Source organism: Pristiophorus japonicus, chromosome 3 (genome assembly GCF_044704955.1).
Source record: "Pristiophorus japonicus isolate sPriJap1 chromosome 3, sPriJap1.hap1, whole genome shotgun sequence".
Classification (NCBI taxonomy): Eukaryota; Metazoa; Chordata; class Chondrichthyes; family Pristiophoridae; genus Pristiophorus; species Pristiophorus japonicus.
In genome coordinates this window covers 184,023,505-184,037,566 of record NC_091979.1, presented here as the reverse complement: position 1 = coordinate 184,037,566, position 14,062 = coordinate 184,023,505, and the positions used below count along the sequence as shown (strand labels likewise).

The 14,062-nt window shown below is 46.1% G+C and overlaps 1 protein-coding gene across 3 annotated transcripts in view; it reads right to left on the bottom strand.

The window, feature by feature from the left end:
* The window catches only part of LOC139260021 (transmembrane protein 237-like), a 112,291-nt gene extending 99,376 nt beyond the window's left edge, over positions 1–12,915 (bottom strand). For 2 of the 3 annotated variants that reach the window (XM_070876077.1, XM_070876076.1), the window contains exons 1-2: positions 12,829–12,891; positions 1,608–1,639 (exon numbers count right to left, since the gene is read on the bottom strand). In XM_070876077.1, coding sequence (XP_070732178.1) covers positions 1,608–1,639; positions 12,829–12,849 — 53 coding nt within the window. In that variant the 5' untranslated portion in view covers positions 12,850–12,891. Of the gene's footprint in view, positions 1–1,607; positions 1,640–12,828 lie in introns of all 3 variants that reach the window. The other variant, XM_070876078.1, reaches the window with a different exon arrangement.
* Positions 12,916–14,062: the final 1,147 nt, after the last annotated feature.

The window sequence follows — 14,062 nt, the reverse complement described above, 5'->3', positions numbered from 1 at the left end:
CACCATTTAATACTGATCCGATCATGGACTCGGGTCCACTTCTCTGCCCACTTTCCATAACCCCTTATTCCCTTATCGTTTAAGAAACTGTCTATTTCTGTCTTAAATGTATTCAATGTCCCATTTTCCACAGCTCTCTGAGGCAGCAAATTCCACAGATTTACAACCCTCTGAGAGAAGACATTTCTCATCTCAAATGGGCGGCCCCTTATTCTAAGATTATAACCTCTAGTTCTAGTCTCTCCTATCAGTGGGAACATCCTCTCTGCATCCACCCCATCAAGCCTCCTCATAATCTTATACATTTCGATAAGAACACCTGATTTCTAATGAGTAGAGGCCCAGCCTACTCAACCTTTCCTCATAAGTCAATCCCCTCATCTCCGGAATCAACCTTGTGAACTTTCTCTGAACTGCCTCCAAAGCAAGTATATACTTATCACTCAGGAACTGTAATAAGTCATCAACAAAGGCATGGCATCTCTCATTGTTGGTTCGGGCATGGGTTACTTTACCAACCGCACATTTAATATGGAACTTTTTATTCTTCAACTTTCTCTCCTCCAATCCTGAAGATGCTGACTCTTGCTGGGGTATGGAACCATGGGCACTGACCAGTTCTTGATGTGTCAGCCCAGACAGTAATTGTTGGTGGGCTATTCAAATGCCAAGTCCAATGCTGTTTTTTCTGACATCCATTCACCAGCTTGGATCACGGATGGCAGTCAGGAACAGGAACCCTGCGATTTCCCCTCACCCTATTAACTCAAATGGAATGACTTATTACAGCACACCTACTGTTGCGCAGGATAGGACTAGGCTGGATGACCCAGCACCCATCGGGGAGCGAAGCAGTGACCTTACTGGTCTATATATATATATATATATACACACCCTAGTGCCATGAAGCCAATTCCCATAATGTCTGAGACTTATCATAAACAACTGTGTGTGTTACATCCCAGTGCTTTACTTCTCTAATTGATTATTCACAATCATATTATACAAAGGCATTCCTCCACTATCAAATTTCACTGCCCCCCAAAAAATACCCAATCAAATTGCAGGAAAGGAAAAATCTACCCAATTATATTGCAGCAAAAATGCATTCTATCGAAGTTCCAGCTGCCAGCACCCAAGCCCCAGCCCCGCTACCCACCGACCCAATACCCAGCCCCACGACCCACCGACCCAACCCCGATACCCACCGGCTCATTCCCCCAGCCCCGCTACACACCGTCCCAACATCCAGCCCTGCTACCCACCAAACCAACTACGCTACCCACCGACCCATCCCGCAGCTCTGCGACCCACCTACCCAACCCCGCTACCCACCGACCCAAGCCCCAGCCCCGCTACCCACCGACCCAACCCCCAGCCCCGCTACCCACCGTCCCAACATCTAGTCCCGCTACACACCGTCCCAACCCCCAACCCCGCGACCCACCCCCGCGACCCAGTCACACTACCCACAAGTGATTAATCCATGATTTTCCAACTAATTAGCATCAAAGCCCTAGTGATTATTTGTTACTCTCCAGTGGCACGGTGCAATGATACACTAATGTTATCTGACCCATTTACAGCTTCGTATTTAGCAGTCTTACCTTGGCACTGGTGGAAGGGCACGTGGTGGGCGCTGAAAGAAAATCACAGAGAATCATTGGCACAAAGACTACACGGTTCCTGGTACGTAATCCACTCCTGACTTGGATGAAGGGACTGAGTACAAGGTAGCTAAGTTTGCTGATGATACAAAGATGGGTGGGAAAGCAAACTATGAGGAGAGCACAAAAAAATCTGCAGAGGGCAATAGACAGGCTAAGCAAAAATCTGGCAGATGGCGTATAATGTGGGAAAACGTGAGGTTATTCACTTTGGCAGTAAAAATAGTAAAGCAAGTTACAATTTAAATGGAGAAAAATTGCAAAGTGTTGCAGTACAGAGGGAACTGGGGGTCCTTGTGCATGAAACACAAAGTTAGTATGCAGGTACAGCAAGTAATCAGGAAGGCAAATAGAATGTTGGCCTTTATTGCAAGTTGATTAGAGTATAAAAACAGAGAAGGCCTGCTACAACTGTACAAGGTATGGCAAGGCCACACCTAGATTACTGCGTACAGTTTTGGTCTCCGTATTTAAGGAAGGATATACTTGCATTGCAGGCTGTTCAGAGAAGGTTCACTAGGTTGATTACGGAGATGAGGGGGTTTACTTATAAAGATGGTTGAGTAGGTTGAGCCTATACACATTGGAGTTCAGAAGAATGAGAGGTGATTTTATCGAAACATACAAGATAATGAGGGGGCTCGACAAGGTGGATGCAGAGAGGATATTTCCACTCAAAAGGGAAACTAAAACTTGGGGACATAGTCTCAGAATAAGGGGCTGCCCATTTAAAACGGAGATGAGGAAGAATTTCTTCTCTCAGAGGGTTGTAAATCTATGGAATTCTCTGCCCCAGAGAGCTGTGGAGGCTGGGTCATTGAATATATTTAAGACAGAGATAGACAGATTTTTGAGCAATAAGGGAATAAAGGGTTATGGGGAGCGGGCAGGGAAGTGGAACCGAGTCCATGATCAGAGCAGCCATGCTCTTATTGAATGGCGGAGCAGGCTCGATGGGCCAAATGGCCTAACCCTACTCCTATTTCTAATTAATCATTAAGGCATCCAGAGGCTGTCAGGGACACACATTCACAGCTCTTAATACAATCATTACCGCATCCCACAGCCATAATCCAGGCCGACATTGTCGGAGGTGCTGTTTTTCAGATGAAACATTAAACAGAGGCCGCCCTCTCAGGTAAACCTAAATGATTCCTTGGAACTATTTGTAGAAAAAAAACAGGGGAGCTGTTGGCTGTGAACTTCTTTGGAACATTCTGAGGTTGTGAAAGGAACTATATAAATGCAAATAACAGAAAATGCTGGAAATACTCAGCAGGTCAGGCAGCATCGTGGAGAGAGAAACAGTTAACATTTCAGGTAGATGACCTTTCATCAGAACTCTGACAAACGGTCGTTTTTATTTCAGATTTCCAGCATCCGTAATATCTTGCTTTTGTATATAAAAATGCAAGTTTTTTCATTTTAGTTCAAATTGGTTTGAATTTCCAAGAAACAAGTGATTCATTAGACTGCCAGTGCAAGGAAATCAGACACTGCATGTATTTAAAAAGGTATTTACACAGGGATAGTTTGTGTTATACAGTGACATACCTGTACCCCAGTGTTGTATAGTGACAGTCTGTACCAACCAGTACTGTACCCCACTGTTATATAGTAATAGACTTGTACGCTAGTGTTATACAGTGACAGACTTGTACCCAACAATACTATACCCCAGTGTTATACAGTGACAGACCTGTACCCACTAGTACCGTATCCAAGTATCTAAATTGTCAGACTGCTTGTCCGACATCCAGTTCTGGATGAGCAGAAATTTTCTCCAATTGAATATCGGGAAGACTGAAGCCAACGTTTTTGGTCCCCGCCACAAACTCCGTGCCCTAGACACTGAATCCATCCCTCTCCCCAACTTCTGTCCGAGGCTGAACCACACACTGTGCGCAACCTTGGTGTCATATTTGACTCTGAAATGAGCTGTCGACCACATATCTGCAGCATAACTACAACCCCCATTTCCACCTCCATAACATCGTCGGTCTCCATCCTTGCCTCAACTCATCCGCTGCTGAAGCCCTCATCCATGCCTTTGTTACCCCTAGACTTGTCTATTCTAAAGCACTCCTGGCTGGCCTCCCACATGCTACCCTACGCAAAATAGAGGTGATCCCAAACTTGGCTGCCTGTGTCCTAACTCGCACCAAGTCCTACTCACCCATCACCTCTGTGCTCGCTGACCTACATTGGCCTCAATTTCAAAATACGCATCCTTATTTTCAAATTCCTCCATGGCCTCACCCCTCCTTACTTCTGTAATCTCCTCCAGTCCCCCCACCCACCGCCTCCCGAGATGTCGTCTCTAATTCTGCCCTCTTGAGCATTCCTGATTATAATCGTTCAACCATTAGTGACCATGCCTTCTGTTGCTTAGGCCCCAAGCTCTTGAACTCCCTGCCTAAACCTCTTCACCTCTCTTTCCTCCTTCAAGACGCTCCTTAAAACATACTTCTTTGACCAAGCTTTTGGTCACCTGCACTAATTTCTACTTATGCAGATTTTTTAAACCTCATAATACTCCTGTGAAGCGCCTTGGGATGTTTCACTACATTAAAGGCGCTGTATAAATACAAGTTGTTGATATACAGTGACAGACCTGTACCCACCAGTACTGTACCCCAGTGTTATACAGTGACAGACCTGTAATAAATAATCCCTCTAACCAGTGATTCCAGCAACCCATTCCCTAACCAGCGATCACACAATCCCTCTAAACCAAATCATCCCTTTAACTGAATAAACAATTTCTCCAATCAGCGGTTGAGTAATCTTACTAACCAGTTATCACACTTAGTTTTGATTCCAGCAATGTTCAGGTAACGGCTAGTTACTCCTAGTGTGTAAAGAATGGGTTACAGTATGTTGTCCACACTGAACCCTCGGGGTTCTGCTGTAAAAGTCTGTCACATCATCAACAGTGTTCAAAATAGAAACAGGAAACGCTGAAGGAAGACTAGTATTTCCCGTGGTGCACAGTGGGATTTACTTCACCCAAAACATTAACCTGCATTTCTCTTTTCAGATGCAGGCGGACTTGCTGCGTATTGCCAGCATCCAGACCTTTTCTTTCTATCAGATACCATTTAAATACCAGCTCCTCACCACTTGTTTCTTCTTCATGGTGCCTGCGATCTCCGAGCCTCAGTAAGTGGCTCAGCAGCTACGCTATCTTGAACTAATCCGCTACTAAATCCACCTTCAAAAAACGTTGGATTCACAGGATTAGCTGGGTGACTGATCCACGTCACAGCTGTCAGTGACGGAGGGATTTGGAAATCTGGGCTGAAAATAAAACACAGCATGTTGCAGAGTCCTCCCTCTTTGGGCTGGCACTATAGGGGTGATCCTGCGCTGCCAGTGGAATGCTACGTTCAAAGAGAGCAAGGGGACAGAGATAAGCAGACAACTATTGCTCCGCCTTCTCCCCAATGCGAGACCAGAATCGCACCAAGGTCTTCGTGCCACCAAATCGAGTTGGTCGCTAAAATCAGCTGTTATACAATTCACCTCACCTTCCAATATACACGAGAGCTGTCGTAATCAACAAACATGTTTAGAATGATGGGCTGCTCCCCTAGTAGCTCAGTTGGCGATGACAGGCTGTAACTTACCAATAAAGGCCAAAAAGTTACAGGTTTGATCCCCAGGTGATGCTGTTAGCTCATCTCAGTCAGAACAGCTACATTTGTCCTCAGCCCCCCTGGCATTGGGAGGGTAGGGGAGGAAACCAGTCAGGGTGGGTTCCCACTCCTGATGGTTATCCACTGGCCTCTGCTGGATATTAGGTGAATCATAGAATGGTTACAGCACAGGAAAAGGCCATTCGGCCCATCGAGCCAGTGCTAATTCTCTGCAAGAGCACTTCAGTTAGTCCCACTCCCCCACCCTTTCCCATAGTCCTGCAATTTTTTTTTCTTTCCAGGTACTTATCCAATTCCCTTTGGAAAGCTACGATTGAAGCTGTCTCCACCATTCTCTCAGGCAATGCATTGCAAATTCTGACCACTCGCTGGCACATTTGGTTCTTCTGCCAATCACCTTAAATCTGTGTCCTCTGGTTTTCAACTCTTCCGCCAATGAGAAGTTTTTCCTCTATCTACACTGTCGAGACCCATCATCATCATCATCGGCAGTCCCTCGGAATCGAGGAAGACTTGCTTCCACTCTTGAAATGAGTCCTTAGGTGGCTGAACAGTCCAATACGAGAGCCACACTCCGTCACAGGTGGGAAAGATAGGCCACACGCTCTTTCCGCTGCCTGTGCTTGATTTCTGCAAGCTCTCAGCGATGAGACTTGAGGTGTTCAGCGCCTTCCCTGATGCACTTCCTCCACTTAGGGCGGTCTTTGGCCAAGGACTCCCAGGTGTCGGTGGGGATGTTGCACTTTATCAGGGAGGCTTTGAGGGTGTCCTTGTAACATTTCCTCTGTCCACCTTTGGCTCGTTTGCCTTGAAGGAGTTCCAAGTAGAGCCCTTGCTTTGGGAGTCTAGTGTCTGGCATGCGGACAATGTGGCCTGCCCAGCAGAGCTGATCAAGTGTGGTCAGTGCTTCAATGCTGGAGATGTTGGCCTGGTTGAGGACACTAATGTTGGTGCGTCTGTCCTCCCAGGGGATTTGCAGGATCTTGCAGAGACATCGTTGGTGGTATTACTCCAGCGACTTGAGATGTCTACTGTACATGGTCCATGTCTGAGCCATACAGGAGGGCGGGTATTACTACAGCCCTGCAGACCATGAGCTTGATGGCAGATTTGAGGGCCTGGTCTTCGAACACTCTTTTCCTCAGGCGACCGAAGGCTGCACTGGAGGCGGTGTTGAATCTCATATTGATTAGAGGCTCCCGAGGTATGGGAAATGGTCCACGTTGTCCAGGGCCATGCCGTGGATCTTGATGACTGGGAGGGGGGGGGGGGGACCTTTGCCTTACGGATGTTTTCATACGCCTCAGTAAATACATTGACTATGTCCTGGAGTTCAGCCTCTGTGCGCAGACGCAGGCTTCGTCCGCGTACCGTAGCTCAACGACGGATCATGATCCCATCATGATCATCAAATCTCCTCCAAGGAGAACAACCCCAGCTTCTCCAGTCTATCCACATAACTGAAGTCCCTCATCTCTGGAACCATTCTTGTAACTCTTTTCTGCACCCTCTCGAAGTCCTTCACATCCTTCCTAAAGTGCAGTGCTGAGAATTGGACACAATACTCCAGTTAAGGCCAAACCAGTGTTTTATACAAGATCATCATAACTTCCTTGCTTTTGTACTATACGCCTCTATTTATGAAGCCCAGGATCCCATATGCTTTACTAACTGTTTTGTTAACCTGCCCTGGCACCTTCACCGACTTGTGCACATATATCCCAGGTCTCTGTTCATGCACCCCCTTTAGAATTACACCCTTTAGTTTATATTGCCTCTCCTCATTTACATTTTTCAGCGTTAAATTTCATCTGCCACGTGTCTGCCCATTTCACCAACCTGTCTGTCTTCTTGAAGTACATTACTATCCTCCTCACTGTTAACCTTACTTCCAAGTTTTGTGTCATCTGCAAATTTCAAAATTGTGCCCTGTAAGTCGAAGTCATTAATAAATATCAAGAAAAGCAGTGGTCCTAGTCCTGACCCCTGGGCACCACCACTGTATACCTTCCTCCAGTCCATAAAACTGTTCATCATTATTCTCTGTTTCCTGTCATTTAGCTAATTTCGTATCCATGCTGCCACTGTCCCTTTTATTCCATGATGGACTTCAATTTTGCTGACAAGCCTTAAATGTGGCACTTTATCAAAAGCCTTTTGGAAGTCCAGACTGGGTAACTGGATTGGGCTGGCTGGGAGAGCCAGTGAATGCTCACTGTTTAGATTCAACAGGTGAAGAATGGCCACAAAGGTATGGAATCACAGTGACCAGTGCCCGAGGAAGTGTAGTTACGGAAGAATCAGAACCATCAGGAGATGAGGGCAGAAAAGCATGAAATAAAAATAGAGGAATCCAATCACCATGTGGGCTGACTGTTAGCAGAATAAGAACTCAACAAAAGCAGCAGAAAACAGTCCTGGGAACCCCTGAATTCATGTACTGCAGCACAACAGTACTCACGGTATGGTATATCCCACCTCTCTTGTATGCATTGCCTCCTGCCTCTCAGGTCACAGCCTCTGCAGCTTTGAGATGCTGACAAGAGTTGGGTTCCAGGACTGTTTTTTGTCAAGAAAAAATTGCAGGGATATGTGGAAAGAGTGGGGCTAAAATGATTGCTCTTCAAGAGAGCCAACGCAGACTCAATGGGCCGAGTTTGTATTGTACTATTCTATGATTCAAAAGCTCACCGTTCTGACTGTATAGTTGGTCGCTGTCCTGACTCTTGTGCTGCTTGGTGACCAGGCTCTCCACTGTAAGTCCCTGACTCAAGTTTCATCAGTTAAAGGTATCAGTACAAGTGCATGTTGTTGAAACATAGGTAGCAGTCAACAGCAGCAGTTCTAATCAAGACACTACGACCAATGCAATGCCCCAGAGGTTACCCGGGTCATGGCTCTTGCACAGATCCTGTTGAAAGTATAACAGTGCAATACTTAAATTTACAGACAATAACAAAGTTGTGAGAGAAATCATGATGTTCAGAGAAGGATAAAGTGCAGAAAGATCCACATAAAAGTATTGGTGGTCAGATAAACAAAACTTATTAATGAGTAGTGAATAGTAATATATATTTAGATGATAAAAGTAGCAAGTAAGTTTACAAAAGGTGGCTATATTGGATAGTTTTCTCTTCCCCCCCCCCTCCCCTCCCCCACTCCCCTACACCCACCCCTGGTCGGTGCTGACTCTTGCTCAGTTGCAGTGGCAGACCACCAGTACCCCACCCAGGTGTCCATTCTTCATGCATGAGCCCCAGGCAATGAATAGCGGTTGAGTGTCATAGAGCCGTTAAGTGTTGGGTTCAATCCCCAGCAGGGCTCCCTTGCTTGGTGGAAACAAGCACTGGGTCTTGGGGAGTGTGGGGAGAAATCAGGAGGCTGCTGTGCCTGTGCAACATTGTTGAACCTACCTCCTGGCTGTTGAGGGTCAGTATGCTGCACCCATTATGTCAACAAATGATTCGATTGTGGGTGGTATCGTTGTAGAGGTTTCACAAGCAATTAAGCACTTTTGAAGTGTTGTCGCTGTCGTAACGTATGAAACGTGGCAGCCAATTTTCACACAGCAAGATTCCACAAACAGCAAGGAAACAAATAACCAGATCATCTGCTTTTGGTGGTATTGGTATTGTTTGCAAGATCTTGGTGTGCACAGGGAGAACTCCCCTGCTCTTCTTCAAATAGTGCAACGGGATCTTTTGCATTACCCGAGGGCAGACGATGCCTCGGTTCAACAGAGTGTTAGGCAAAATATATCCAGTCCGCCAATGGATTCAATCTGGTCTGCCAAGACCTGGCTTCGAGATCGACCGTCTGCTGCCTGACCCCCAGCCTGATCCCACCTCATGTAATGTCTGGAGGCGGGTCATTTTCTCAGAGGCAGCAGGACAGTCATAACCAAAAACAGAGCCGGGCAAATCAAATCTGCCATTTGTTGTGTCATTGGGCCTGAATTTGCAGTTGGTGGCAGAGCTAACGAGCATGCCGCCGACATCGCAAAGAAATTCGCACTTACCTTGTGCGAACTCCCCTTCGAGAACTTGCTTGCAAAATGCTGCAGCGTTGTGCGCAGCGTAGTGCCCCATGGAGTCCGTTGTGTGTATGCGAACCTGGGATCACGAGGATTGGTGCTCCATTCACTTCCTGACTCTTAGCCAATCAGGAAACAGAGGAGATTGCGGATTTGTATAATTTATAGCAGACAAGGCAGTATCAAGTATTCACTAAAAAGCACAGACCTAAAGCTTTATGGAGGCACAAACTATGAACTGACAGGAGTACATCACATTTACAGTTACAGCAGGTGACAATCTTTAAAGTTGTGCAAATCAAAGCATTTATCTTTATGCTGGGAACCTAACAGACAGTTGATTTACTTAACACGCACAAAGTGAAATTTTTGGTAAACTCAACGGGAATACCAAGGACCTTTCTGTGTCTCTCCTTTATCATCATCATAGGCAGTCCCTCGGAATCGAGGAGGACTTGCTTCCTTCCACTCCCAAAGTGAGTTCTTTGATGGCTGAACAGAGATACAGATATACGTGACTCCAAAGTAGAACATTAAAAGGCTACTATTATAATAAATTCTGTAACTGCAATCTTTTCACAGGCTGTTACCGTCATTGCAAACCTCTCATTAGAACAAAGAATATTTATTCAAAATTCCCAAACATCAGTTATTACAAACCTCATAACACATACTGGCAATACAAGTCTCTCATTACTTTACACTCTGATTATTAACTTCTAATTTAAAGAAAGGTTACAAACCACTCCTTTAATCAGTGTGTTTACAAACACTTAATTCTAACCTCTCAAAACAAATCTCGCATTTTGGACTGTCTTGTTACAGATCTTTTTGTAATATAATTTTCTCATTCGGTCCCTTTACGCTGTGCAACAGGCTTCCTGTACCTGTTTGCATCAGACTTTAACATTTTCAGTGTAATTACCTCGCAGTAGATGGGTAATTAGCCCAACTTTTCACCAGCACGTTCATTTGTAGGAGGTGGTGAAAGACGCAGCATAGCCTATGTGCAGTTAGAACTTGACAAATTGCAAGTTCGGTATTTAGCCAAAATTGCAGTCAATTTCAAAGTTAATTTCTGAGAGTACACTGTCATATCGACTGCAAATTCAGGGACAATGCATCATTGCTATAACCTCGCTTTTCAAGTTTAAAAAAATAAAATCAACAATATTAACACTGTGTAGGACGCCTTCTGCTGTTTACAGCCGTATCTGTAGCACTAGACTTGGAAAAGTCTGAACCGATTACAAAGTTATTCACACCCTGAAACCTCAGTTTCTGCACCGTTACTGCAATATGAAAGGTGAGTTACTCACAGTTTGTAGATACAGCTTCCATAATTCAGCGCAATCTTTCCAGATAAATGCATGATAACATAAATACTTTAAATATATAAAATAAGGCCATTGGCAGCATGACTCAGAATTGACATAATCGAAACGATGGGAAGATTGTTTACTTAGAACTTTTTTTTTAAACTTGCGAGTTTTTAGTCTGAACTTGTCTCTGAAGGAATTTTTGTGACTAATTCAAAATTAGTCCTGGGATGCATGTCATTCCAGTGAGTTATAAAATTCTATTTTTGTTTATTGGTGCAATTTGGGTGATAGGTGTCTGAATTCCACGGGGATACTGCCAGTCTTCCGGCGCAGACCCAGTTATGTTGGGTCCCTGCAGTAAAGAACGGGGGAGCTTCTAGCCCAGTGGTGGGCAAAATACGGCCCGCGGGTCCGCTGGCTGGGACAGAAATATACGCGAGACGGGGCACGAGCTGCACATTAGTCTGAGTTGTGTCATGGCTGCTCATTTCAATGGCCCAGAAATCCCGGTTTCTCCTCCCACAGGCATTCAACTGAATTCTACAAAAAAGATGCGCACCTACCTGTTCCTGCTGCGCCCACAAGAGTTCCCGGTCCTGAGGCCTCCACTGACTGCGCATCGCAGCTTGTGCATGTCAGGACGTGCGCAGGGCTGGAGCTGTGGTCACATGGCTCTGAGCAGCCAATCGGTAAAGTATGTTCTCAGTCATAAAAATGGGGACTCCATAAGTTGGAGTTCCCATCATTAGGAATGAGAAATCCCCACAAACACACACAAAATTCATAAAAAACAGAAAAATACACTACATATTTAACATTAATTTAAATTAAAGTTATTTATGTATTATTAAAAAAAAGTCCAATTTTTAAAAAAGTTTTTAAAATTATGCTTTAAAATAAATTTAACGTAGTGGGCAGGATTTTAAAAAATAAAATGTGTTTTTAAAATTTTATTTTTTATGTTTTAAGTGTTTTAAAACTCTTACTCCTGTAAAAGTAGGCTATGCGCCTGCTTTTATTAGACGCAAGAGTTTTCAGGACATCCGCTGGGCAAGATATGGGTAAATACCACAATCTTGCCCATGCGAAAGTCCTCGCTCCCGAGATGCAGAGGATCTGTCAAGTTGGAGCTTGACAGATCGGGAAAGCCGGTTTTCAGCGCATGCGCATTGTGCGCTGAAAATTGGCTCTTGCGATGCCTTCCCGGGTCCGTATACACTCCGTACAGCCCCGGCGGGCTGGAATTTCTGGGACAATGACTCTTCTCCGAAGAAAGAGACCAGTGCTGGGTCTTTCCTCTCCCAGTACCCAGAGTACGACGGCAGGGGTGTTCTCATTGCTGTCTTTGATACAGGAGTGGATCCCGAAGCACAAGGACGCCAGGTAAATTGAGTTGGCCAGTTTTAAATTTACCTATTTAACACTTTGCTCTCACCATCGTGCGCAGTCCTTCAAATTTGCAGCGCAGTATCTCTTCCAGCGGCAGGAGCTGGTGAGCGGCCTGCACTGGACCACATACCTTCGGGGAATATTAGTCTGCGGCACTCAACAGCTCACAAAAACTTGTTAAATGGTCCTACAACCCAAATAATTGCCCACCCCTGGTTTAACATCTCATCTGAAAGATGGCATCTCCAACAGTGCAGTACTCCCGCAGTGCGGAACTGGTGTGTCAGCCCAGATTACGTGCTCAAATCCTGGAGTGGGCTGCCATGGATGCAAGCTGGCGCTGTCGGGATCAGGAGCTATGCCTGACTGACTGACCTTCCCCACCACCGGGTTACTTAGGCCAATAGCAGGCCCATTACTCTCACCCTCCATCCTGGGGTAGAGGCCAATATCCGCATCACTGTCCCCATCCCAAGGTACTGAGGCCAACAGGAACCTCTTTACCCCCCCACCCCAAGGTACTGAGGCCATTAAGAACCCCTTACCCACCCCAAGGTACTGAGGCCAATAAGAACCCCTTACCCCCCCCCCCAAGGTACTGAGGCCAATAGGAACCCCTTTACCACCCCCCCAAGGTACTGAGGCCAATAGGAACCCCTTTACCCCCACCCCTGGCCAGGGAAATAAGAGTCAAACCGCTTCCCCTCGCCAACCGCCTCCAAGACTGAGAGCAGCTCTCACTAACTCCGGACAGTTACCTCCGCCTCCCCGTTCTCCATTTCGCTTTCCCGTTGCTGTGGCAGCCGAGCTCTTCGGGGGTCATCGCCTTCCGACGTCTACTTCCGGGCCACGGCGCCGCACGTCAATCATCAGCGGTGCGGAAGCTGCTGATTGGTGCTCGCCGGCAGCTGTGCTGGGGTCTGCGGTAAAACCTGCTTCCACAGCCTGTATAACGGTGCTGCAACCAATGATACTGTCATAATTAGGGTATTAACGTACTAATGATTGGGGAATTAATGTCCTGAACTCATTGGGGGTTAATGTACTGTAATCAAAGAGTCATTACGGCACACTTGATCAGCTCCGCTGGGCGAGCCACATTGCCCGCATGCCAGACACGAGACTCCCAAAGTAAGCGCTCTACTCTGAGCTCCTTCACGGCAAACGAGCCAAAGGTGGGCAGAGGAAACGTTACAAGGACACCCTCAAAGCCTCCCTGATAAAGTGCAACATCCCCACCGACACCTTGGAGTCCCTGGCCAAAGACCGCCCTAAGTGGAGGAAGTGCATCCGGGAGGGCGCTGAGCAAGTCAAGAGTCTCAACGCCGAGAGCATGCAGAAATTAAGCGCAGGCAGCGGAAAGAGCGTGCGGCAAACCTGTCCCAACCACCCCTTACTCTCAACGACTGTCCATCCCACCTGTGACAGCGACTGTGGCTCTCGTATTGGACTGTTCAGCCACCAAAGAATTCACTTCAGGAATGGAAGCAAGTCTTCCTCTATTCCGAGGGACTGCCTATGATGATGATGATGATGGCACAGAAGGAGACCATTCGGCCCATCGAGTCCATGCTGGGTCCCTGTAGAGCAATACAGTCGGTCCCATTACCCCGCTCTATCCCCGTAGTCCTGCAAGTTTATTTCCCTCAAGTGCCTATCCAATTTCTTTTTGAAATCATTGATTGTCTCCGCTTCCAGCATCCTCATCGGCAGGGCCGGATTAACCCATAGGCTAATAAGGCCTTAGAGCTGTATTTTATAGTCTCTTGAACACTCTTAGTTCAACTTAACTCTATTGGGAAGATCTCAGACTGCCATGTTGAGCTTAAATGGCGTTCCTTCATAGACCCTCTCTCAATACAGCTCCCAAACTTCCTCGCTAGAGGGTGCAATACATTATATTGATACCTCCTAGCTAGAGGGCGCTATAAATTATCTCGTTACACCTTTCCTTTCATAAAACACAAAAATGAATTAAAGTTAGCTTCAATA